The sequence below is a fragment of the Euprymna scolopes genome, chromosome 14, assembly GCF_053919585.1.
Source record: "Euprymna scolopes isolate OS-2025 chromosome 14, ASM5391958v1, whole genome shotgun sequence".
NCBI lineage: Eukaryota > Metazoa > Mollusca > Cephalopoda > Sepiida > Sepiolidae > Euprymna > Euprymna scolopes.
The window spans coordinates 70,393,731-70,421,461 of NC_136495.1; the positions used below are offsets into that span (position 1 = coordinate 70,393,731).

At 34.5% G+C, this 27,731-nt stretch overlaps 1 protein-coding gene across 2 annotated transcripts; it reads left to right on the plus strand.

Moving 5' to 3' along the window:
- The first annotated feature begins 3,824 nt into the window (after window positions 1–3,824).
- On the plus strand, window positions 3,825–22,476 carry LOC145293080 (uncharacterized). 2 transcript variants are annotated; one of them, XM_080139429.1, is made up of 3 exons: window positions 3,825–4,249; window positions 10,861–11,214; window positions 22,042–22,476. In XM_080139429.1, exons 2-3 carry the CDS (start codon window positions 10,879–10,881, stop codon window positions 22,375–22,377), a joined length of 672 nt encoding a protein of 223 aa, XP_079995555.1. In that variant the 5' UTR covers window positions 3,825–4,249; window positions 10,861–10,878; the 3' UTR covers window positions 22,378–22,476. The 2 variants fall into 2 exon arrangements, with proteins under 2 accessions (XP_079995555.1, XP_079995556.1); XM_080139430.1 differs by lacking the exon at window positions 3,825–4,249 and adding an exon at window positions 6,728–8,199.
- The last annotated feature ends 5,255 nt before the right edge of the window (window positions 22,477–27,731 follow it).

Sequence of the window (27,731 nt, forward strand, 5' to 3'; positions counted from 1 at the left end):
AAGGTTTCTAATAAGAAAAAAAATCTATAATCTGGCAGGACATTTCCATCTTGTTAACTATTATGACATCTGGTCTTCTTGCTTGGATGAATTTATCCATTTGCAGATCCATAGGATTTTGTGACTTTCATTTTCAAATACTGCTGCCAGTATGTGGTTGTGCCATTTGTCTGGGTGTTCAAGATCCAGTTGTCTGTATAATTGCCAGTATACTGCCTTCCCTATCCATGCAAACAAACATGAATGAACGCACAGACACATATAACTCATTGACTCATTATCGTCTGTTAATCTGTATAAACTTTATTCATTAAAATATTTCTAATAAGAAAATAAATTGGAAATAAGTCATACACCTACCATTATGGCTATGCAATTCCTATAGCTACATACCTAGAAATCGAACCTGTTAAATCTGACATAGAGATATGGAATTCTGGTCTTGATGGAGGGGAGACCAAAACTTACTGCTATGGGTTCAAATTATCTGAAATAACAGCAAGGGGCGATTTGATTCCAAATATTTCTCATATGTTATATCTCCCCTCTTTTGGAAATAGGGTACAATTATGAATATCTCCAGAATCAAATAATCCTTATACATTGTGAAATTTACTTTATGTATGAAAACCAAAGAGGGGAGATATAACATATGAGAAATATTTGGAATCAAGTCTTCTCTTGCTGTCGCTAGTACCTTTTGAATAAAATGCCAGACTGAACATGTATTTCCTGTATTGGGGTGAGGATTAAGGAAGATTAAAAAAAAAAAAACAAAAGAAAAAACAAACAAAAAACCCCAGCTATGCTTCAAATTTTGAGAATTAAAATCTTGGTTATAGTCAGCTAATGTCTTTCCTAATTTTTTGTGTGGCTACTACCGGAATCGGTGAAGAGACAAAACAGTTCCTTCGCTTTTATTTGTTATTCAGTATTTGTATTTTGAAGCAATTTATTGAAATAAAATATAAAAAAAAATGCACATTATTGAAAAATATACAGTAAAAAATAACAAGATAAAAATAACACAATTAGTCGTTTAATAACAAAAATATAAAAATAAGTTTTTTTCTATTTGAAAGTTTATGATTATGCTTTCAATAATTTTAAATAAAAAAGATTGATAAAAGTGTTTTCACTAATTCTAAATTAAAAAAAAAAGATAAAAAAACATAATAAAATTGCTAAGAGTGTTTTGAATAATTCTTAATAAAAAGAAATCGAGGGTTTGTATTTCTATGCACATAGATTAAAAAAAGTTATCAACAAAAACAAATATATAACAAATAAATGTTATCAAAGGCAACATAAGTTACTTTTCTACCTAACTGGATAATTTTTTGTGTTTTTATTCAATGTAACATGTTTATTCAGCTCCAAAAATGTACAGTGTTTACCAATGTATTGGAAAATTTAAAATGGCGCCGAACACGGTAAGTTTGGGAAATGAGTTAAAAATAAAAACTATACAAAATATTGTTAAAAACCCACCGAATATATTTCAGCTTATGTCACGATAACATATATTGAGCGAGTTTCTAATGTGGAAATTATCTTCCACCACCTTTCTTTCCTTTTTTATTTCCTTCTTTCTGCTGTTTCTGTTCTTCTTTCCTTCCTTCTTAACTCCCTTCTTGCCCCCTTCCCTAGCTTCCTCCTTTTTTTTTATGTCACCTTACTCTCTTATGCCTGTTGATTTGATGAGACGTTTTCGTGCTAAATTGAAGCACGTGTGTGACCTTTTTGAATTAATTCGGCAGTTGTGGAAAGGGCGTCGTCGAGACAACAAGTATCGAATGTATTCCCTTAAGGTCTCGGATAAAAAAGGGACGCCTGAAAATTTACTAAGGCGATGTACAACTCTGTCCTAACAAGACATTAAAATTGTTGAAAAGAACCAAGCCTGGAAATAACTTAGGCGAAGTACAACTCTGTCCTAACAAGACATTAAAATTGTTGAAAAGAACCAAGCCTGGAAATAACTTAGGCGAAGTACAACTCTGTCCTAACAAGACATTAAAATTGTTGAAAAGAACCAAGCCTGGAAATAACTTAGGCGAAGTACAACTCTGTCCTAACAAGACATTAAAATTGTTGAAAAGAACCAAGCCTGGAAATAACTTAGGCGAAGTACAACTCTGTCCTAACAAGACATTAAAATTGTTGAAAAGAACCAAGCCTGGAAATAACTTAGGCGAAGTACAACTCTGTCCTAACAAGACATTAAAATTGTTGAAAAGAACCAAGCCTGGAAATAACTTAGGCGAAGTACAACTCTGTCCTAACAAGACATTAAAATTGTTGAAAAGAACCAAGCCTGGAAATAACTTAGGCGAAGTACAACTCTGTCCTAACAAGACATTAAAATTGTTGAAAAGAACCAAGCCTGGAAATAACTTAGGCGAAGTACAACTCTGTCCTAACAAGACATTAAAATTGTTGAAAAGAACCAAGCCTGGAAATAACTTAGGCGAAGTACAACTCTGTCCTAACAAGACATTAAAATTGTTGAAAAGAACTAAAAGAAGAAAATTTGCCTCAAAGTTTTCTAAGACACTTGCAAACTGAATTCAATTATCGAGAAAAGGATAATTGAAGTTTAAGAAGAAAATTCGCCACTGGAAATTTTCTAAGAAACTTGAAAACTCCAAAATATTCTGCCTCCATGGAATTTTAACCCTTGCAAAAAGGACTACGGAAACGAGTTTCCAGGAAAAGGACTGATAAAAAAGAACTTTTAAATAACACGAACTCGGAAAGTAAAAAAAAAACCCAAACAAAACGAACTTTCTAAATGTTCCATTCGGAAAAGGGCGCCCAGAAGCTTCCAGTAAGTGCACCCCCCTTTTTTCTTTCTTTCTTCCTCCTTCTCTATCTCTCTTTCCTTCTCTTTCCCTTCTCTCTCTCCCCTTTCGGTTACTACTACAAGAATACTTGTAAGCCAGACGGACATTTTTGGCAGCCCATAGAGGTCACGAACTTTTCCTTTTGCCATTATATTTAATAAATTTTATTTCTCATATTTTTCTTTTTTGTTTGTTTTCTTCCTTGATGTTTCAGAGTTTAGTAGTAACGTCTAATTGATTAAGAAGAATTACCTTCCACGGGAAGAAGTGGATAATAAATTTCTTCACTAACAGTATTTTGTATATTTTTTATTTATAACTCATTTTCCCAAACTTACCGTGTTCAGCAGAGAGTTTGGCGCCATTTAAAATTTTCCAATACATCGCCGATGCATTGGAAAATTTAAAATGTATTACATCGGTAAACACTATACATTTTTCGAGCTGAATGAACATGTTACATTAAATAAAAATACAAAAAAATATCTAATTAGGTAGAAAAGTAACTTATGTTGCCTTTGATAACATTTATTTGTTACATATTTGTTTTTTGACAACTTTTTCGAATCTATGTGTAATACAAACCCGAAATCGAAAAAAGTGTTTTCAATAACTTTTAATAATACAAAAAGTTTGGGAAAAAAACTATTTTCACTAAAACATAAAAAAGAAGTATATGCACAGTAGGTGGGGGATATAAACTGAGAGAGAAAATAGCGAAGGAACTATTTTGTCTTTTCACCGGTTCCGGTAGCAGCCACGAGGAAAATTAGGGAAGACGTGAGTTGACTATAACCCAAATCCGAATTTTGAATGTGTTTAAATCTGAATTGTGAGTGTTTAAATCCGAATTTTGAATGTGTCAAAAATCCGAATAATCAATCCCCATCAGCCTAAAAACACCGAAAAAAAAAACAACTCAATTTGTAAAATTCTCGTACTTTTTTTTTAAACGGTAAACTTTTTTCCATCGACACCGATTAAAATCATTGTTTTAAAAATCCGTCTTTGAAAACCGTAACGTAACTTATATTTATTAAGGTTTATTTCTAATTGAAAGATTACGAATAAAAAAGATGAATTATATGACAGAATTGTAAACTTTATTATTTTTCACTTTACGAAACTAAATAAATGTTCAAAAAGTTCACAGAAATGTAAAAAACGCATGCGGAAGAAAATCATGATTACTTCACGATAATCGTAGTATGATAATGTCGAGGTTTTAAATATATCATTTCATATCATCAACAACACTGTTTACTTTTTTAACGATGTCAGGGTAGATGGTTTAAAAGTCTTAATTTCAAAATTGTCAAATAACATACTGTATCTTAAATCTCGAATCCTTACGTAAGAGACGACACGAGACACGCTCAACAACAATCTGACCTTTTTTCGCTGTAAGTTAAACGTTTTTAAATTAACCTTCATTTTGTGTTTCTGAAAATTGGTACTACTACAGTTTATCATCGAAAATGGAAACGCCAATTTTTTCTGGCACCTGTCAGAGTTGAAAATCAGAATTTTAGCTATAATCGAAGCATGAAATAAATAGCAAAAAAAAAAAAAAAAAAAAAATAGGTGCTAATGCAGAGGGTGATCTGGGCTATTTTAAAAAAAATCGTATTTCCACGTTTAATTAAAGTATTTTTCCTTTTTGTTTGTTTTCTTCCTTGATGTTTCAAATATATAACAAATAAATGTTATCAAAGGCAAGATAAGTTACTTTTCTACCTAACTGGATATATTTTTTGTGTTTTTATTCAATGTAACATGTTTATTCAGCTCGAAAAACATGCAGTGTTTACCGATGTATTGGAAAATTCAAAATGGCGGCCGACTCTCTCTTAAACACGGTAAGTTCGGGAAAAGGTGTTATAAATAATAAACTAGACAAAATACTGTTAGAAATTCGCTCAATATATATTACCGTGACATAGGTTGACATATATTCGGTGTTTTTTTAATAGTATTTTGTCTAGTTTATTATTTATAACACCTTTTCTCGAACTTACCGTGTTTAGAAGCGGCCGCCATTTTGAATTGTCCAATACATCGGTAAACAAACACTGTATGTTTTTCGAGCTGAATAAATATGTTACATTGAATAAAAACACAAAAAATATATCCAGTTTGGTAGAAAAGTAACTTATCTTGCCTTTGATAAAATTTATTTGTTATATATTTGTTTTTTGAGAACTTTTTCGAATCTATGTGTACAGTAATACAAACCCCAATTCTTTTTGCTATTTATTTCATTGCTTCAGTTATAGTTTAAAATACTAATTTCTCCTGATTCTGATGACAGGTGCCCGAAAAAATTGCATCACTATTTTCGACGCTATACTGTAGTAGTACCAGAATTTTTTAGATGATTGATAATTTGGTATAATTTTACTTTAAGAACAACATTTTTTTGTAGATTTCGGTGTGCTAAAAACGAATCTGCAAACCGTTTTCGTAGCAAAAAAATAGTTTTCATGATATGAAGAAATTACTTTTTTGAAAAGTGGCTGATCACTTTTCCATATAAATTTAACTTAAAATGAGCACCCACTTTTTGGCTACCTGAGAGAGGGGGCACTTTTTGTGTTTATTGGCTAAAAAGTTTTTTTGATTTCTTTTGCATGGTATTAACCCCTGAACTTTGGGACTATTTTCCATTTCACACTTACACACGAGCATAAATGAAGGCTGTTAAATGTGCACTCGCGTACCAAACTGCCTTGTCACAGTGTAGTATTGGCTAAAAATTAAAATTAGACGAAAAACAAGTAGTTTTCCAAATATTAAGTTATGTAATTCTATATGTTATCACCGGGAGGCCATTTTGTATGCACGTGTGTGTCGAACATATGCTACGCAAGTGCATATTTAACAGCCTTCCATTGTGCTCATGCATAGCAAAAACGAAGGCTAGGCTGTGAAATGGAAAATAGTCCTAGAGTTAAAGGGTTAATACCATACAAACGATAAATTTGCGACAGAAACCGTTACCATATTCTTTTAAAGCACACAGAAAACTACAAAAGACTATTTTTTCTATGAAAACGAGCCTTAAAGTAAAATAATACCGATTTTTCTTTATTTTTTAATTTCCTTGTGTCTTTATTGAAAGATGAAAACAGAAAAAGAAATCGAAAAAACCTTTTAGCCAATAAACACACAAAAAAATGCCCCCTCCCTCAGGTGGCCAGAAAGTGGGTACTCATTTTAAGTTAAATTTATATGGAAAAGTGATCAGCCACTTTTCGAAAAAGTAATTTCTTCATATCATGAAAACTATTCTTTTGCGACAACAACGGTTTGCAGATTCGTTTTTAGCACACCGAAATCTATAAAAAAAATATTTTGTTCTATATGAACATGAGACGGACCTTAAAGCAAAATAATACCAAATTATCAATTCTCATCTAAAAATTTTCTGGTGCTACTACAGTTTGTTGGCGAAAATGGTAAGAAAGCCTTAGGAAGGTCTCCCAAAAGGACATACTTATTTTTTCTGAAGGCTAATAATAAGTCGAGCAGTGTGCTGTTAAGTTCACATCATCATACGCTGCGTTTTTTAAAAACAATTAAAGACAGAACGGATTTTTGTGGTGACTCCTTAAATACAAATCTATGAGGAAGAGGAATCCAGCAGTATTTGTCATACTCACCAGGAGTAACAGAGAAAGGTTCAACGATACCTGTTTGTTCATAATCTTCGAACACTTGTAGATATTCGTTGTATAAACCTTGTTTCTTTAAAGAAATGGCCACCCTTTGCATAATCTTCAGGGAAGTCACGTAATTAGAGTATACCCGAGCTAACTTTTTGTTGTAGTCCCAGGGCACATTCACATAATGTTTCCCATCTTTTAGTATGATGGGTTTTTTTTTTTTAGTTCAGCTATTTTCGCTTCATCGTATGAAAACAATTTAGCATTTTTATTGATTCCAACGGTATCAAAAGAAAGAAAGTTCTACGGAAGATTTAAAAAAAAAAAAAAAAATGGATCAAGGGTGTCCAAATAAGAAGGGATACGATTTAATACACTTTCTACTAAATATAAAAAATAAGCAGGTAATGATTGCCTAACTTGATTAAAGGGAGGCAACTCAATCTGAGTTTCCTTGTTTGATTTGGGCTTCAAAAAATTACGCCCATTCCAAAATGGGATAATTCTATTCAAAATTTTCCAAGCTGTTCCATTAAGACATTTAATTACATGGAAATTTTTTATTCACTGAATTAAGTCCAGATTGATAAGATCATGTAGCACATTGCCATTTAGATCTTTATATCCGTGACAGTCGAAAACCTGCCTCAGTTATGTTAGATGTAATCTTGTCAAATTTGTCAACTTGAAATTTCAAGTTAATACTGTCTGTGAATAGGACAGCTAAAGGAAAGGGTTTCTGTGAACCCAATTTTATGGAGACATTGAGCTCCAGAAGAGTCATAGACCTCGTACCAATAAACGTATTCGCAGTCATTATTACATGTCTACGTACTAATTTTTTCCTAGATTTCAGTTCCTGCAAAATAGTCTGTGAGAAAAAGGATTTTTGACTTTCAGTATCCAAAATGCAATGGAAAAACACTGGGGGTCCTTTGCTTTTCAAGGACACTCTTATAACAGGGAATATACAATTTTCCCCATCTGATAAGGAAGTCCTTCCAATAAAGAATTTTGATGTCTTGGAGAACATTACAGAAAAATGAGTCTTAGCCCCACACATAGCACAAGGTTAAGGAAATCGAAGTGAATTTCAAGTTTTCAAAAAATGTGAATAAAAACTTGTATAAAAATTGTGAAAAGTAAACATTTAGTTTATAATTATATTAGGTTGGTGCAAAAATAATGTTTTTTTTTTACGCCCAACTATATATATAAAACAACATTATTTTTGCACTCTTCATCACGAACTCATATTTGTTGGCCGATGAAAAGGGAATATTTTTGTGTGACACTGGCTACAGCTTTCTAGCAGAGCTAGTCTTTCACGATGTGAAAATGCGGCTGAAATCTCACACTTCTACATTAGACCAGCACTTGCAACTCAACACTTACCTTTAAATTGAGGGCTTTTTAAGATTTTCGGCTTTACTGAAAACGAATATCACATTCAAATTTAAGTCAGGCAAGTAGTTTTCTTGATATCAAGAAAATTTTAACAATGTATTACTTAAGAATGGCGACTGCCACTGGTATTCATTAACATGGGGAGAGGAAGAGGGGGTTGTAACAAGCATGCACATTAGTACTTGTTCAGTTTAAGATTTTTCCATGGCCGCTAGTGAAAACAATGGATCAAATTGGATAATAAAGGTTTTACCTGAAAACCTTAAAGTTGTCATTTTAAGGTGAGTGTTAAGTTTCCGTTAAAGTAACAAAAATACCTAGACACCTTTTAGGGATTTTTAGCCAACAGAAATTAGGCCATTCCTGCAATGACCTGGTCTTTGTTGATTGCAGTGTAATGCTGGTTTTGTGCAGTTCCAGGAGGTCCACCCTTCCAGGTTTTACCTTCTCTCTATGAGTAGGGCTTAGCTTATTGCTAATCGCCAGTGACACTCTTACCGGGGAATCCCGACGGAGCTGCCTAAGCATTTTTTGCAGGTCAGAGTGCCCTTCTTCAGGGGCGCTTTCTCAATCCCACTTTCTGGCTTTGGTGTCACGGTTCTTGTAGTAGGAGAGAAGTAAATACCCCACTTCTAGTCTCTTTTTATTTATCTCCCACCAGCGCAGAATTAAGTCATTTTTCCACGAAAAAAAAAAAAAAAATAGTTTATCACAAAGTTGATTTTAAAAAGCAAACATTGATTTAAGAACAAAAACATGGAACCGGAGTTGAAAAATGAAATGAAAGAACAAAATAAAATGAAATAGTTTTCTTTCTTTCTAAAATAATAATGCAATTATTTTTAAAGTGTTTTTTAAGTGTGTTGGAGTCCTGGAACTCAAACAAAAAAAATAAGAATACTGACAAAATACTTATAGAAATCCACAGAAACTCGGAAAAGAAAATGACAATACTATTTTTAAAATTATTTTTTTAAATTAAATCCACAAAATACATGTAATGGTGGTATTTATTTGATGGATTTTAGTCAGTATTTTCATTTTTTTTTTTTGCAATTTATTTTTTTTCCCCATGTGAATCTGAATAAAATTCGAAAAGAAACCACCAAATGGAATGAAAAATGAAACAAAGAGAGTTGAGTCCATGATGGAACCCTGAGGGTACCAGCATTGATACTATGAGTTTCTGATTTCTGGCCATCGGTTACTACTCTTTTAAACCTATCAGAGAGAAAATAGTTAATAATTGAGAAGACATTTTTGCCTTTGATATGCCAAGAGCAATTGCCCTAGAAATGAAGCCCCTGTTGACAAATTCACTAATCCTGTGTGATATTACAGTTAGCATATCAGCTACAGATCTAGCAGAACAAATCATATTGTATGTCACTGAATGGGTTATTTCTGCCGAGGTGATTGACCATTTCTTTATTTATGACAGATTCCAACAACTTACTCATAACGCACAGGAAACTGTGATGTAGATCAGATGTCTAGAATTTTAAAATACAAGGCGGACTGATGAGGTTTTCCAAGGTGTTGGAAAGCATTTCTCCTTAAGATTATGTTTAAACAGTTTTGTAAGTATGGGAGCTAGTTCTGGTTGCTCAAGGTCAGAAGAGAAAATCAGAAAAATCATTGCCGGCCTTTGAAGTGTTGCCATAGATGGTAGTGTTGTCTGCAGGATTATGCTCCACTTAAGTTTTCCAAAAATGATGTTCAGCCAGATATGGGACCCCCTAGGCATTTTTTATGTCCATAGATTTGCAACAGATTAACCTTTACAAATCTGTATCTGGCTGGTCTTTTTGCTTTGGTTCTATGGATATATAATATAAATATAACCAAACTTTAAATCAGAAGAAAAGGCCAGAAAAAATGTCATACACAGATAACAACAGTAATAAAACTAGATTCATTATTTGCTATGAAAAATTTAAGACCCAAAACCTAGAAAAATATGATGCTTCCCCGACTTTAAAATCATTAGAAAGGATTAATGTCATCTATAAGTTTAAATATCTTTTGAGTGTAACTCCTATAACAATCTTGAAACAAATAGTTATATTACTTACACAAACACTACTCTATCCAGCTGCCTTACCATGCAATTTCAGTGCAATTTTTCAAAATTTACAAAAAGAAAACCCCCAAAACATAACTGTCCCCCTTCCAATGTGAGACAAATCTTAGTGCGCAACACAAAACAAATAATACATCCTGGAACACATTTTAAAAAGCTAAAAATACTTGAAGCCATCTACATAAAAATAAAACAAAACAGAAATCTCTAAATATTTTACTATAGAGTCATTATTTCTCCCCCCCCCCCCCCGATTACCGTAAAAACAAATGTTAAATGTGCAGATATTTTTATAAAATTTTAGTTTTAAAAATACACTTGCGGAGTTAGAAGATCTCTAGATTTTACTTTTACTGGTAGTTTAAAATCAATAGATATTTACTATTTTAACATTACTATGAGCAGTAGAAGATTTTGTTTTAAACAAAATCAATGGTCCTGGATATGACCTTAAACTATATCCAATGGTGAGGCTCCAGCTGGCGGGCTTTAGGAAGTGTGGAGCAACCCTTTAATTGCCATTGCTCCCAAGTCCACTCTGACCCGGAGTGGTAGTACCTGTTAGGGTCCCAACTATGGGTTAAATAGAAACCGACTTGAAAAAAAAAATTTTTTCTTCCAAAATAACTGGATTTGGCATTAAATAACCTGAAAAGGATTGATATGCCGTAAAACAAAAACAACCAACTAATTAAACAAAGTCAAATGTAAAAAAAGACAAAAATCATTTTTAGCATTGGAAAATAGGCACAATTTTTCTAATTTTGATACTGATTCCAATGCTCCCAAAAGTTCCAATTTCTCAGATTCCAACTCCGATTAATCGTCTCACCACTACTAATTTTGTTCTTTTTTACAGAATTGAACACTCTTTGAAATGGAAGCTATGTCTATGAGCGTTGGGATCCTGGAAATCCAGGGTGGATTCTCTGAGCACCGAGTTGCCTTACAAAAAGCTGCAGAGAACCTAGAAATCAAGAATCTTAAAATCTTATCTGTCCGTAAAGCAGCAGACATTGTTCCATCCTTGAGCGGCCTGATCATCCCAGGTGGGGAAAGCACAACAATGGGATTGTTCATCTCTCGAAATAATATTGCCAGCGCACTTCAAGAATGGATAAACAATGAGAAGCATGTGACGTGGGGTACCTGTGCGGGTCTAATTATGTTGGCTAATGAATCGGAGAAACAAAAAATTGGAGGTCAACCTCTAGTGAGTATTACTTTCAGTTTTTTTGTTATATGCCAACAGTATTTACTAGAGATGAGACGATTCCAATATTTTTCCGATTCCATACTAAATTCCCGATTCCGATACAATTACCGATTCTGATTCTTTATAAATCTCTAATTATTTAACTATAAAGTTATTGTTTTCCGATTACCGTAAAAAGCATGTGTTAAATGTGCAGATATTTTCTCAAACTTAAAAACACACATATAGGGGATAATCTATTGATTTTAGTTTTACTAATCATTTAAAATCATTCAATATTCATTATTTTAGTATTACTATTAGCAGTAGAATATTTTTCTTTTAAACAAAATCAAATAAAAAAGCCAATTAAAAGAATCGTTTTTAGCATTGGAAAATAGGCAATAAAACCCCACCCCTTCACAGTAGAGATCCCTAGATGTAAGAGAGCCTTCGACTCCAGTAGTTTCTTCCCCAGAACCGCTAGACTTTGGAATTCCCTTCCAGGTTCCTGCTTCCCTAACTGTACTGACATGCAGAAGTTCAAGTGTAACATAAACCGACATCTTGCTGCCCAACTCCCCACCTAGTACCCCTGTAGCCTGTGTCCCTAATAGTAGCCCCTACATCAAAGTGGCAATGTGCCTTGTTTGGGGTGAAAATGTAATAAAAAAAAAAAAAAAGGGCACAAATTTTTCCAATTACGATACTAATTCCGATACCCCAAAAAGTTCCAATGGTTTACGATTCCTGATTCCGATTAATCGTCCTAACACTAGTATTTACCCTAGGCTAGTTAAACTGGCTTCCCTTGAAGGGGAGAGTTTTATGAGAATACAGCGGTTCATACAGGTTTGAAAAGGTGCTGAATTTTGAGCTTTGCCTTGAAAAGGCCTTATTTCTATTATTACCCTGAGAAAGCCTTGAAAATATGAAAAATGTCTTGAAAAGGGCTTGAAAATCATGTTCTTCATTTCCAGTAAAAATTTGTCGGAATATTAAAAATAAAATTGCAAGAAATACTATTAAAATAGCTTTCTAAATATTAAAATACTATTAAAATATGTTTTCACTATTAAAAATAAAATTGAAATATATGCTTCTGAAATTGCATTGTATTATTATTTCTGGTATTGTCAATTCAAGAGTTACATCCCCTTATCATGAAACTACTCAATGTATCCATATATTTTATGGCTGTACTATCAGGTTCATAAGTGATCTTGAGTTGTATGTAATATGCCCAGTCAGTTAAGATGACAGCATTAGTTTTTTTTTCAGTTCTTGCAGGGAGGTGTCACTGTCCTCCTACATACAGCACCTGGTATTGTTAATAGTCACCCTGGTATTGTTAATAGTCACCCATCTGGTACTTAACTTTGGTGATCTAACGAGAACCGGTGTGTCAATGTAATTAATTTTTTCTGTTCTTGGGAAAATTCTTCTAGCTTGAGGCAATTAAAATTTTTGCCCCAATCCAAGGGGCCTCTTTTTCTGGGGGAGCTGGCTTTTCTTCAAATTAAAAATCGATCTTGTATCTAACTCTGCCCTCATGGAGAGAGGGAAGTAAACAAGGAAAGTTTGAAATAGCATTTTTATCATGCTTAGGTTTGAAATAGAATTTTCCTTGATCTGTCATGCTTAAGTTTGAAATAGCATTTTCATTGGTTTGTCAGGCGTAGTTTGAAATAGCATTTTCATGATATGTGGATTTTGTATAGCATTTTAATTAGTCTGTCATGCTTAGGTTAGAAATAACATTTTCATTTAATGCTGCTAAAACTGAGCTTCTTTCCTTGAACAGTTATAAGAAACCTTTTCAACCATTGATTGCCATGTGTAACAATACTCTACCTGAACGCTTTTTATTCATACTCCTTCGCTTAACATTCACGAGCAACATGAATTGGAATAAATACATTGAAGACGTTCCCAAGGCTGCTGTAAACAAGGTGGGCTCTCTCTCTCTACTGTGCTAGAAAATTACTCACACCTAACAGTACCTGTATCTCTACAAAGCCACAATTTGCTTAGGCAGGCGGTATTATTGCCGCATCTGGGCTGTTGCATCTGCCGCTAGTCTCTCGCTCTTAGACAGGGTCCAAAAAGAGTCTCCAACCTAATTAATCCTGCACGATCGACTAAACTCCAATCCCTATCCCATCACTGTAATGTTGCATCCCTGTTCCTGTGTTACAAGTATTTTAATCGAATGTGTTCTAAAAGACTTGTAGCACTTGTGTCCCCCCAATGTAGTTGGTTGGTTGGTTGGTTGGTTGGTTGTTTTTGTTTTACGGCATATCAACCCTTTTCGGGTTATTTAATGCCGAATCCAAAGATTTTGAAGAAAAACTTTTAATAGAATATATTTGTTGTTTTCAAGTCGGTTTCTATTTAACCCATAGTTGGAACCCTAACAGGTACTACCACTCTGGGTCAGAGTGGACCTGGGAGCAATGGTAATTAAAGGGTGGCTCCACACTCCCCAAAGCCCGCAAGCTGGGGCCTCACCACTGGATATAGTTTAAGGTCATATCCAGGACCCCCATTGAGGGACTTTTACCCTCTGCAGGGGGGCAGTCAGTGTATTCTAATGCCCCACCGACACGGCCCCCCAATGTAGATAACCCCGAATAATCCAACAAGCAGCAAAATTCCACCCCTTCACTGTAAAGATCCATAAATGCTGGAAAGCCTTCTACTCTAATAGTTTCTTCCCTCGAACTGCTAGAATTTGAAAAATTTCCTTCTGGTCTCCTGCTTCCCTGACATGTAGAAATTCAAATGTAATGTAAACAGATATCTTGCTGCTCAACTCCCTACAGAATGTTGCTGTAGATATGTTTCTAAATAGTATTCCCTTACGTCCAAGTGGCACTGTGCCTTGTTTGAGGTGAATAAGAGTTTTTAAAAAAAAAAAAAAAAAAGAAGCATTTTAATTAGTTTGCAATACTTAGGTTTGAAATAGCATTTTTTTTTGCTGAACATAAATGTATTTCTATAAATACAATTATAACCGTATTATTTGGATTCTTCAGATTATTGTTCTCATCTTGAGTGTTATTTGCACAATGTTTCGGTCAATGTAACCTCCGTCCTTCTTCAGGTGTATCTTGTTGAACTCGGGGAATGTTTCTGTTGAACTCGAGAATTTGGATGAAATTTTGAACGGAACCCTTTATTTACTCCCCCCCCCCTCTCGAGAAGTAAATAAAGGATTCCATTCAAGGTTACATTGACAGAAACATTGTGCAAATAACACATGCTCTCGTTCCATCAGCCATGACTGGATAGAGGTCCCAAGTAATTTAGAATTGTTTTCGCTGGGTTGATTAACCACTTCTCTATTTGTGACAGATCAGATTCCCACACTGACAATTGAACCTTCAATCTTCAGGAGAATATCACTTTTACAATTGGTTTTTCCACGTACCCTAATCACTGCGCCATGGTCTTTCCCGAGTTCGACAGAAACATTCCCATATTCAACAAGATATGCCTGAAGAAGGTCAGAGGTTCCATCGACCGAAACATTATGAAAATGACACTCAAGATGAGAACAGTAGTTTGAAGAATCCAAATAATACGAATAATCAATCCTCCTTTCCAAAATTCAGGAATGTAATACTATTATAACATGTGTTCTTCAGAATTGTCTGATCTATTCCCTGCTTCCTTTGTTCCAGCTCATTTGACATGTTGGTCTAGTGGTCTCCACCAATTCACTGTTTTAATACCTCATTGAAATACAGCTTCCTATTCCAATGGCTGCTTTCTCAGAACTACAAGCTTGCTGACTGTCTTCCTCCTAACTATGGCATTGGTTTTTTCAAGATTAATTAGTAGGGATATCCTGTCTTTGCAATAATCACCTTTTGTTCTTGTTAGTTTCTTACATCAAGTGGCTTCATGTCATGTTAAGAGTGATTTCCATTTAAAAAAATCACTGAATTAACTCTTAAGAATGTCAAGCGCTACTTCATTATAATAGCAAAATTCGCAAAGCAAAATATTGAATTTCAAGTAAAACCAATGGTACCTACTTAATGTCACAGTAATGAACATATCCAAAAATTACGAAAAACGATTAGGTAAAAAATTAATTATTAATGAAAATAATTTTTGAAAATTGATTTTTGCTTAATCAGCCTAAGATTTTTAAAGTTTTCAAAGTTTAATAACCTTGTTACAATTCAAACTTGCCTGTTTATCTTTTTTAGCAAATCTCAATTTTCAATGGGGAAAAGTTGGCTGGTTAATTCTGGTGCATATAAAACTAAGCTTCTCTGTTTCCATCATCAACATTCTGACCCTCATCTGGTCCTAATTGAAATGAATGGTTCTCGTTATGGGAAACTACCATGCTTAGACAGGCTTTTGGGACTGGTCTGGTTTGGTTTGGTTTGGTTGTTTTTGTTTTATGGCATATCAACCCTTTTCAGGTTATTTAATGCCAAATCCAGTGATTTTGAAGAATAAGTTTTTAATAGAATATATATATATTTTTTTGTTTCAAGTCGGTTTCTATTTAACCCATAGTTGGGATCCTAACAGGTACTACCACTCTGGATCAGAGTGGACCTGGGAGCATTGGCAATTAAGAGGTGGCTCCACACTCTTCAAAGCCCACAAGCTGGAGCCTCACCATCGGATATAGTTTAAGGTCACATCCAGAACCCTTCTGGGACTGACCTTCACTCCTGATCTGAAATGGAACACATACATAAAATCCGTTGCCAACATTATAGGAAAAATGATTGGATCATTCTACCGCTCCAGTAGATATCTCATTGCCAATGGAATCGCAAGTGGGATTTTCCAAATTTTCTGTATAAGATCCAAATACATCCTAGGATGGATTCTTATTGCTACATCTGGGTAGGAGCTGCTTGGAGGGACTTACACTACCTTGACAGTGTTCAAAGCTGGCTTTGAAACCTGGTATGTGATGCCCTTTTCTCTTCCCTGCAGCCTCTTTCCTACAGAAGACATGTTGCAAGCCTGTCTCTACTCTATCGTTATTTTCATGGCAAATGCTTGACTGAGCTCCTATGGCCCCCCCCTCCCTACTAAACTTTTACAAAAAAAAAAAAAATACTCTACTAGCTACAACCACTACCAACAATTTTCCCACTCTCTATCTGTACCTAAATCTAAACACAGATTTCATGAACGAGGCTTCTTTCCTATAAGTGCCCACCTACGGAATTCTATTCCGCTGGACTGCTTCCCAGCTGACTACAATATGATAGTCTTAAAGTCCAATGTAAACAAGCTCTTGTTGAGCTCTTCTCTTAAAGAATTAAATTATACCCAATTTCTACCACTAACGATTACTATGCTATTGTCCCGGTGACCACCGTACACTCATTCCCACTTATCCCCGAGTGGCCTTTGGACCTTGATAAGTGGCGGATTCCTTCTAAAAAAAGAAAAAAAAAGCAATAGAAATACTGCATCTATAGAAAATAAATTCTTCAACCAATAAAATAGATATCATGATTGAAAATCAAAACCAAAAATTTGAGATTTTGGATTTTGTTTTGCCGAAGAAATTGATTGTTTTCTGCAAAGTCTCCAAGGACAAGAACCGTATTTGAACAAAGATTCTCTTACTTTTTATTAAAGTATTCAGTTTAACATTTTGCCAACTACAAGTATCTTGTAAGGGTGTGGACTGCGTTGATCAAGAAATCTTTGCATCCTTCATATGTTGCTGTACAGATACTTAATTTGACATGATTAGTTACATTCTATTGATTAAAATGAGAGTCATCATCTGGAGCCACATCAGTCAGTTCTTCATCCAAGACCTTCTACAATGTTTTGCCCCACAACGGTGTATCATGCATTCCTTTGTTGAAAAAAATCACAAACTATGGAATCAAATCTTTGCGTCGTCCGAATCAATCATTTATTTATTTATTTGCGGACTATTATCCTCATCTTTTTAGTTGTTGTTTCAACAACGTTTCGGCCAACTATTCCTCTGGCCTTCCTCAGGTGGTATCCATGACTGAATCTCCTAACTGCATCCTCAGCAATTACTGCCTTCCATAGTTGTCGACTCACCACGTTTTGGCCAACTAAGCCTCTGGCCGGCTTTGGCTACGATTGAAATGACATTGCACCACGGGCCCTGAAGGGCGATCAAGGTTAGATTTTTTGTTCTTATAAATTCACATTTATTTGTTTCTGATCATCCATTGTTGAGTCTGTATCAAATGGTATATATTATTTTGATTAATTGGAATGTTTATTGAGATGAGTATTATTTATTCATTTATTTATTGCGGACTATTATCCTCATATTTTGGTTGCTGTTTTACAGTGCAGTGGATAGAGACGTTGAATCTCTACGGTTCCCGGTGAGCAATGTCTGAAGATAGCAGTTTCAATCCTACCCAAAGACGGCCAGAGGCTTAGTTGGTCAAAAACGTGGTGAGATGACAACAACTATGGATGGCAGTAATTGCTGAGGATGCAGTTAGAAGATTCTGAGTTCCTATCCCATCGCGGTTACCACCTGATGAAAGCCAGAGAAATAGTTGGCCGAAACGTTGTGAGACAACAACTAAAAAAGATGAGGATAATAGTCTGCAATAAATGAATTAATAAATAATACAAATTAATCATCTCAATAATGAATTCCAATTAATCAAATAATATCCCAATCAATGGCGTCTACAAAAATTCTGCGTTCTGATATATGCTACACAAATGAAAAGATGGGGTACCTGTAGACCCACCACTTTGGATGCAATTCAGAAAATTCGGAAAATCCCACTTGCGATATTTCTGTTTAAAAGCAGCATTCAGTTCATGTAGGTTACATCGTATCAAACGCTTTTGTTTGTGAATAACCTTTGTAATACTAACAGTTCTTTTTGTCTGGTATTTGACAATTGCATCCGTCATTTTGATTCATCTGCACTATCAGTCCTAATGTATCTGGGGAGAGATTTTCTCCACATGTAAAACATACCCCCCCCCCCCCCATCAAATAAAGCACATAGAATTTATATGTGAGTGAAATTCTTTTAGGTCAACTGCCCTGAAATGGTGGAATAACCTTTTTTTTTTTTGGCCTGGCATTTGACGGCAGTATTCATCATTTTTATACATGGGTTGTCCAGTTAGTTTTCCCCCTCTATTTAGAGACCGGCTTTGAAAGAATGCCACTCACCTCTTTCAATTCCCTGGCAGTTTGAACAAAATCCGAGGTGCCTTAAATAAGCTTCCAGACTTCTTTGTACAAGCATTTAAAATTGTCAGTATGTTATTGCTGTACATCTAATGAGATGACTGACCAATTTCTATGATTTCAGGTTCAAATGAACAGCTACAGCAGGAATTGGAATAAACCCTACTAAAGCAAGATTGTCACAGCTGGTGAATTTCAAAAATACAATCTGGACATGAAGTCGTGTTAGAAGAATGATATGCAACAAAATTCTGTTTTAAACTTAGCAAAAATGTTACAGAAACATATAGAATGATTCGGACTGCTTTTGGACCATCTTGCATGAATTGAGTGTGGAAGGAGTCAGGAAGTCAGAGCACAAGAGTTAATTTGCCAAATAAAATTCATGGATAAGGGTCGTCGTGTTCCTCTACAGACAATAAGTTCACAGTTTGATGTCAGTGTGGGAACTGTACGCACAATTATTTGTGAGGAACTAAATATGTGGATGATTTGCGCAAATGCACCATTCCACAACTCCATCTTTGTCACAAACTATTTGACCAAGATGGGCATCCAAGACAGTTCTTCAATGTATTAGAATTTTCAAAATGCGAGTAATGATATTATTATTTCCGCTATAAAAGTGAGCTGCAATGTTGTTTGACTGTGGAAATAATGATATCATCTCTTACATTCTGAAAATTCTTATTATATATATGTACATCTGTCCCAGTGACCTAATGAATAGAGCTACTGGCTATCAACTGGGTGATTGTTGGTTTGATCTCGGGCTTAGCATGGGTGCTTATCTAGTCAGAGTTGATTGGCCAAATAAAGAATTTCATGGATAAGAACTGCTGTGTGTCTATAGAGACAATAAGTGCACAGTTTGATGCCAGTGTGAAAACTGTACACACAATTATTCGGGAGAAACTGAAAATGCCGAAGATTTGTGCGAAGTTTGTTCCAAAGGTGCAGGCCACAACTCTATCCTTGTCTCAGACTATTTGACAAAGATGGGCATTACCCTCCCCATTAGTCCACACCTTGCTCCCTATGACTTTAGGTTATTATTTAAGTTCAAGGAAAACCTTAGAGGTTGTCGTTATGAGACAATTGGCAAGATGAAAGAAGACAACTTCCATGGAGCCTTCCGGAAGTTGTTGGAGCGGTCAACAAGTGCATTGCAGCCGGAAAAGATTACTTTACTTATTTCATGTGTGTACTATCAATAAAAATGCCATACAAAGAAGAATGCAAACTTATTGAAGGCACCTCATACTCTGACTCCTTGAAGAATTTGGAACTGTATTCACACGATCATGGAATCAGGAGCAAATATCATGATTTGGTTTTGATGAAGAATGGGAGCTTTCTTCAAGTTTTCCTTGATCAAATCATGCAATCAGTCCAAATTTAATGATTTATTTGGTTTATTTTTCAGTATGCATTGATTCTGACCTCGTCAATTCTTTAGTGTTGACTGTTTTGCTTTTCTCATATTACTATGCCAGATTTAATTGCTCCGGTTTCTAGGTAGCTAATTGTAAGAATTGCATGGTCACATTGGTTAGGATATGACTTATTAGCAGCTATCTTTTTTTGGTCTATATTCTCAGAACTTGTTGCTACATTCGATATTCAACTTTTTACAAATGATCAAGTGGAGATATTTACTAGTGTTGGGATGATTAATTGGAGCGGAAAAATCAGAAGGTTTGGGTATCGGAATCGGAAAAATTGATGCTTATTTTGTCGATGCCAAAACGATTCTTTTAATTTTCTTTTTTTATTTGATCTTGATTAAAGTAAAATCTTCCATTTTTGTTAATGATCAAATAACAAATATTTGTTGGCTTTATTATATCAGTAAAGCTAAAATCAACAGATCACTCTCCACAAGTGTATTTTTTATGTTTACGAAAATATCTGCATATTTAACATGTGTTTTTATGAAAATTGAGGAAAATAACAATCTTATAGTTAAATAATTAGAGATTTACAAAGAATCGGAATTGGAATTGGTAATTGTATTGGAATCGGGGAAAAATATTGGAATCGCCCCATCACTAATATTTACCCACTCTAATGTGTCACATTGTACAAAGTGCCTTTAATAAGTTTTTTCATTGGGCACTTTTTTTGTATGGCACTTTTATTGATAGTAGATACCTGAAACTCTATTCCCCTTCGAAATAAACGCCTCCATTTGTAGTGCATTTGTACAGTTCCAACAACTTCTAGAAGATTCCTTCGAAGTCCTCTTGTGTAAGCATGTCAATGACTCTTGTCACAACCTCTTTAATCTCACTGCCTCATAACGACAGCCTCTAAGGTTTTCCTGGGAAAAACGAAGAGTAATGAACTATGTTGGTGCTCATCTTGGTCAAATAGTCTGTGACAAGGATGGAGTTTTGGACTGGTGCATTGTCCTGGTGGAAATACCACTGATCTGATTTGAAGAGTGCTGGCTTCTCCCGACATAATCTCTTCCTGAACTCCCTTAAAACTTCAACATAGTATTCCTTGTTAACTGTCCAGTGAGAACCCAGTGCATGTAGATCATGCCCGTGTTATCAAAAAAAGGGATCATCATAAGTTGGTGGTGGATTTGCTCTGTCTGGCCTTCTTGGGTCTGGGAGAGCCAACATACTTCCACGGGAAACTTTGTCTCTTGGTCTCTTCCTCATAGCAATAGATCCAGCTTTCATCGCAGGCCACCAGAGTATCAAGAACTGCAGGGTCTGAATTGATCAGCTTGACCATTTCCCTGTTGACATGACGTCTTTCTTTCTGATATTTTTTAAGCACACTTGGGAGAAATTTCAAGTAAGCTTTCTGCATCTTCAGTTCCTTGTGAATAATTGTGTGTACAGTTCCCACACTAACATCAAACTGTGCATTTATTGTCTCTATAGACACACAGCAGTCCTTATCTAAGAAATTCTTTATTTGGCCAATCAACTCTGATGTTCTATCTTCCTTACACCTCCCACACCTCTCATCAATCCTCAAAGGCTCCCTGCCTTCCTTGAATCGCTTATACCACTAAAAAACTGATACTCCTATCTTGCAAGATGGTCCAAAAGCAGTCTGAAGCATTCCATATGTTTCTGTAGCATTTTTGCTAAGTTTTAAAACAGAAGTTTATTGCATATCGTTATTTGAATATGTCTTCACGTCTAGATTGAATTTTAGAAATTCATCAGCTGTGACAATCAGTCATGTTGTTACTTGTTTTATTTTGAGAACTATATACAACAGTTGACTGTGGATTATGGCGGAAACGTCAAATGCAGCCAGTTAAGCACTGTTCATGTGGAGCACATAAGCAAAGAAATGTTCTAACCCAAAACAAACCATATTTAAACCATTCTTACCTTCACAACTGTAATTTATATTAACCATTTTACTCAAATTCCAAAGATTCCGATTGTTGTTCCCAAGGTGAAAGCTGAAATCCCAAGATCTTGGGAAAAATACCAAGCACTGAGTTCCCTGTCCCTGAGTAGCTTCTGGCTTTGATAAGTGCTGACTCATTCATATATGAAAAAATGCAAAACATATTTTTGGCATCAAATGATCTTACGATGCTTGAGATGCTATGTTTTTCATTCTTTGCAATCATTTTTTTTTTTTTTTTTTTTTTTTTTTTGCAGATTGGTGGACTGGATATTGTCGTTTCGCGAAATTACTTTGGTCGCCAAGTGAACAGCTTCCAAGAAAAAGTGGAGATCTTGGATAAAAATCTTTATTCACAGGAGAACATTCCCGATCATTTTGAAGGTGTTTTTATCCGAGCTCCTGCCGTGGTAAAAGTGACCAACCCCAAGGTTACGACCTTGGCTGTCCTCCCACAGCCAGACAGTCAGGGTGTTATCGTAGCCGTGCGTCAGGTAAACATTCTTGGAACCGCATTCCACCCTGAATTGACGGAAGATCTTCGGTGGCACAGTTACTTCTTAAAAATGATCATGTCCATCCAAAATAGTTAAACATTTGACCTGCACAGATATATACATATATATATATATTATTATTATTGTTATAATGTACTTATTTCTGTTGAAATAAATATTAGAAAAATTTCAAAACATGTTTCAAAATATTTTTTGTTTTGTATGTGGTGTAATGAATTTGTGTACACCCAGGTTCATCCTTACAAGAATATGATTGGTTGATTAAGTCAACCATAAATATCGACTGATAGCTCTGTCTGAAGAGATATCGAAAGGTACACCAAAGCCTCACGCTAAAGATATACGTGCCTTGAACACAATCATTTGTTTAGTAAAATGACTTATTAGATTATTACTTGAATTTGTAGCAAAGATCACTCAGCTACTTCAAACGAATATATCCCTTTCTCAGGACATTATATCTATATATCTATAAAAGTGAAAGTGTCTGTCTGTCTGTGTTTATGTCTGTGTACATTTCCCTACACAATTTTGTACAGACTCGAAATTTGATATGCAGGGTACTGAGGTTTGGGAATATCTTTGTAATCGGTTTTCAGCCAGAAATTTGGCGATTAAGGGGTTAAAGTTCAACAATTTGACTTTTGAGAACTCTACCAAACTCTTCTGCCAATTTTGGGTCTAAACACTTGAAATTTTGAATATAGATTCCTTGGACATGGATCTAACTTAATTACTGGATTTGAGCCCAAAACAATAAATGTTAAGGGGTCAAAGTTAAAAAATATTGACCGCTTCGGTCAAATTACTCAGATAATTTCTGGTCTAAACATTTGAAATTTTACATAAAGGGTATTCAGAGATAGGGCAAGCTTTTTCGTCAGTTTGGGTCGAAAAATTTTAGTTACCAATATATAAATGTATGTATATATGTATCTTACCTAAAAACTTTCGACAGAGGCGACGGATTTTTACAAGATCAGTATCGTTTTAAAGTTCGACCTTTCAGATGACAAATATCGAAAAATTGGCTGAAAACATTAATTAGCAATACACATGAAAAAATTGAAATAGCTTAAAATATTTCAATATTGGTATAAATAGAAAGTTTGATAAGTTAAGAAAGAATCTTTTTAAATTTAAAAAAACTGATTAAAATTAAGGAAGTTATGACTATTTTTGTGCTTCACGCGTTTGGATATTTTCCCCTCTTTAAGACCATATGCGTTTCGTCACATTTTTTACACTACTTTTTCAGTAAAAATGTCATATCTTTGTTAAAACACAAGATTAAGTAATGAAATTTACCATATAAGTGTATTTTTGTACAAGGAATCAGAATATGCGACTGAAAATATCCAAAAGTCCATGGTTTCCAAATAATCTACAGTAAATGTGCATAAATATGCTGCAATTCCTTAAAAATGCCATGTATCCATAAACAGAAAAGAAGTTGGAGAACTCATAGTTGAATTGTAATGTGCTTTATGTACAAAAAACTTAAATCTAAACATAGGACCATTTAAAAATTAATATATTGCAATATTTCTTTGGTATTATTGTAGATTAACACTGTCTGTTTAACCCCACCCAACCCCTTCTGACCACCCCTCCAAAATGTGATTCTACCTTTTTAGGCAATTATGTATGAAATGCTGTGAAAAACTTTAATGAAAGATAAACAAATTATTTTAAAATCTAATGTAAAATAATTCCCCATTACAGGTCATTCTAGCGTTTTAGGGCAGTTAACTGTTTTTTTTTTTTTATGGGAGATAACTCCTGTATGCTTTTTATTTTTTTAAGACGATTATGTGTGGTTTTAAGAGGGTTTCTATGCAATGAGAATATGTGGAGGGTTGCCATTCGGACTTTGAATTAATTGTAGGGCTAAGGAAAATTATCTGTGAACATACTGAAGACAGAAACAAAAACAATGTTAGAGGGGGGGGGCGTTTAGTTTCTCAAAAATTTAATGTAAAATAATTCACCGTTTCCAGCATTTTAGGACAGTTAACCAATTTATTTTTTATGTGCATTTTTCTTTAAGGAAGGATCTATTTTTTGTTTGTTTGTTTTAGACGCTTGTATGTGGCTTACAGAGGTATTTTGTTGGGGGAGGGGGGTGTCACTCGAACTTAGTGTTAGGGTTAAAGAGTGTTTTAGGAGGAGACTTGCCACACATAACTTTAGTAGGTGGGTTCCTAACTATTTTGTTTTACTATTTATTTTTAAGTCATTATCAAGACTTTAAATATTTAAGTGTCAACTAACTGACATTTGTCTTGTTCTCAGGAAATGCTCAACAGTCAACACTATTTGTGCGTTTGTATTAATTGCCATAGAGGTACGAAAAAGTTGTCCAAAAAATAAAAAAAATAAAATTATAACAAATAAATGTTATGCAAAGCATGTTTTTATTTAATGTAACATGTTTATTCAGCTCAAAAAATATACAGTGCTTACCGATATATTGGAAAGTTAAAAATGGCGGCCGACTATCTCTTTCACACGGTAAGTTTGGGAAAATGAGTTAAAAATAAAAAACTAGACAAAATACTGTTAAAAACCCGCCGAATATATATCCGCCTATGTGACGGTAACATATATTGAGCGAGTTTCTAACAGTATTTTGTCTGGTTTTTTATTTATAACTCATTTTCCCAAACTTACCGCCTCAAAGAGAGAGTTGGCCGCCATTTTAAATTTTCGAATACATCAGTAAACACTGTTTTTCGAGCTGAATAAACATGTTACATTAAATATAAACACTAAAAACATATCCAGTTAGGTAGAAAAGTAACTTATCTTGCCTTTGATAACATTTATTTGTTATATATTTGTTTTTTTACAACTTTTTCAAATCTTTGTGTATAGTAATAAAAACGAGATTTTCATACATCTTTTGATTTTGAAAAAACATTTGTGGCTGTTTGCAGTAAAACATTGTTTTAATTCGCTGTTCAAAACTAATGGAATGAATAAAAGTGCATGCAAGCTATATATCTACAAAAGTTTACTCTGTGTTTTTAACTATGTTTTTAAATTTGACCAGAAATGTGAGAAATTATAATGGATTCATAATGCCGAATTGGCTGGGATTGTTATACATTCTGAAAACCGAATAGTTCTAAACTAATGTTATTCTGATAACAAAATAGCTCTAATTAAACATAGAACATTTATATTTATATTTTCATTTTTTCTTAATTCGTTCATGAATAAAAATTAAAGAACGCGTGTTGTTTAAACTGTGCTATGACTAATACTACAACTGCTGCAGTGCTGCTGCTACTAATACTAACTTAATTTGACCAAACTCGAAAAATAAACATTTTTTTCGGGTAGGGGGTTTTAAATTATTATCAATTACCACGGTCCTACTCAACATAGAATAATACTTTTAATTGATAAAGATAGTAAAAAGAATAATTTACTTACTAGTGGGTGTCCGATGAAATTGTTTTTCAAAATATTCGATACTCGTGATATTAAAGTCTTATTTTTAACACGACAAAAAAAGAAATGGTAAAAAATATTTCGGACACTTGACAGTATTAACATTAACACCTTTTCTGATTGGTTTCCAAATTTCATAACGAAATTCTTCATACAATCATGGTATGGGCCTTTAAAAAACAGGGAGGGTCATTATAAAACCTTACCGAAAACGCCATTTTATGACGTTCACATTTTTATCACTTTATTTGCTTAAAACTCTTAAAATATATAATGTACATTCATATTTATTAATTCATTTGAAAGTATATTCATTTCTGAACAAAACAGTAGTAATTTGAAGACTTGAAGTGCTTTGGTTTAAAAAATATGGCTATTTTAGTAGAACTACCTTGAAATCTGTGATTATCCAAAGCGTTTTTTTTTTTTTCCGTGTGTATTACTACATTAATATCTTCACCTTCAACTGGGCACTTTTCTACATGGGGGGGGGTCGCTTTTTTCACTGATAGTTTCGAAAGTCATCCTCTCCTTTCGATTGTCTTGCCTTAATTAAAACCTACGTCACTTCTGGTTTGGTGGTGGTCGTAACAGCAGGTATTTTTTTCTTTTTTTTCCCTCCTTTGCGGTACGGGTTCGAGCCTGCCTTTCTCGTACTACTTTTTTTTGCTCAACACACATCTCCAAACACCCGGGCAATGCCGGGCTGAAATGCTAGTATATATATATATATATATATATATATATAATAATCAAAGAAACTTGTAACAGCATATATTATGAATATATATTCACAAGTACAAATGTCTGAAATTGTGTATTGAGCAAAAAAAAAAAAAAGTAGTAGTGGGCAGGCAGGTTCGAACCTGTACCGCAGAGTAGGAAAAGAACGTGAAAAAAAAGTGTAATGTCTTTGCTGTTGCGTCCATTGCCAAACCGGAGGTGGTGAAGGTTTAAATTGAGTCTAATCAATCAAAAAGAGGGGATGACTTTCGAAAATATAGGCGAAAAAAGCGCCCCCTCCATGTCAAAAAAGTGCCCAGTTGAGGATGAAGGAATTAATGTTTTTAACCAAATTTTTGATATTTGTCATCCGAAGGGTCAAGCTTAAAAACAATACCGATCTCGTGAAAATCAGTTGCCTCTATCGAAAGTTTTAGACAGGCATACATACACACATACATACATTTAAACAGACAGGTGAGATTTATATTATAGACTAGCGGCGTTGCCCGGGTGTTTGGAGGTGTGTGTGTTGGAGGTGTGTGTGTTGGAGGGGTGGGGGGTGGGGAGTAGATGAAAACGAAATGGGCAAAGTAATAACCTTGTTTAAATATGATAAAATAAAAAAAAAAAAAACGATGTTAAACTTCTTTAAAAAATCGGAAAAAAGATAAAAACGTGAGGGTGCCCAGCATTGCCCGTGTGGTAAAAGAAAAAAAAAGTTTTGGTAGGTAGGTAGTATCGAACACAGAACCTTGATGTAAAGATGGAAAAGAATGTGTGAACAATTCTGACGTGTAACCCGCTCAGCCAGGACGCCAGAGTAACAGAAAAGTGTTTTAATTTAATGATTAAAAACTTGACAGGTGCGTGAATTTAATGAGGTCAAATATCACGCCATGATGGGATTGAAATTCCGCAGTTAAGTTTATGTTGGGGGGGGAAAATTCCGCAGTTAAGTTTATGTTGGGGGGAAAACCCGCTTCCTATAAAAATGGGAGTGTCCAATTGAATAGTAATTATCTGATATAAGATGTTTCTCCCGCATTGACAAACCTCATTGCTTTTCCGGACGAATGCCAGGGAGTTTATTTAAGCTACGGATTCAGTTTCGCTTTTATACTGAAAAGCCAAAGAAACGCGCAGACCAAGAAATATTGCGAAAATAGCATGTAAAAGTCGTTTAAATAAAAGATAGACGCGACCTCCGTTCATAAATCATAGATATTATAATTTAGACAGTATAT

Excerpts from the sequence above, each read along its gene's own strand:
- LOC145293080 (XM_080139429.1), top strand. The coding sequence starts at position 10,879 with ATGGAAGCTATGTCTATGAGCGTTGGGATCCTGGAAATCCAGGGTGGA. Across the intron at positions 11,215-22,041 it reads AAATTGGAGGTCAACCTCTA|ATTGGTGGACTGGATATTGT; the intron begins GTGAGTATTACT and ends TTTTTTTTGCAG.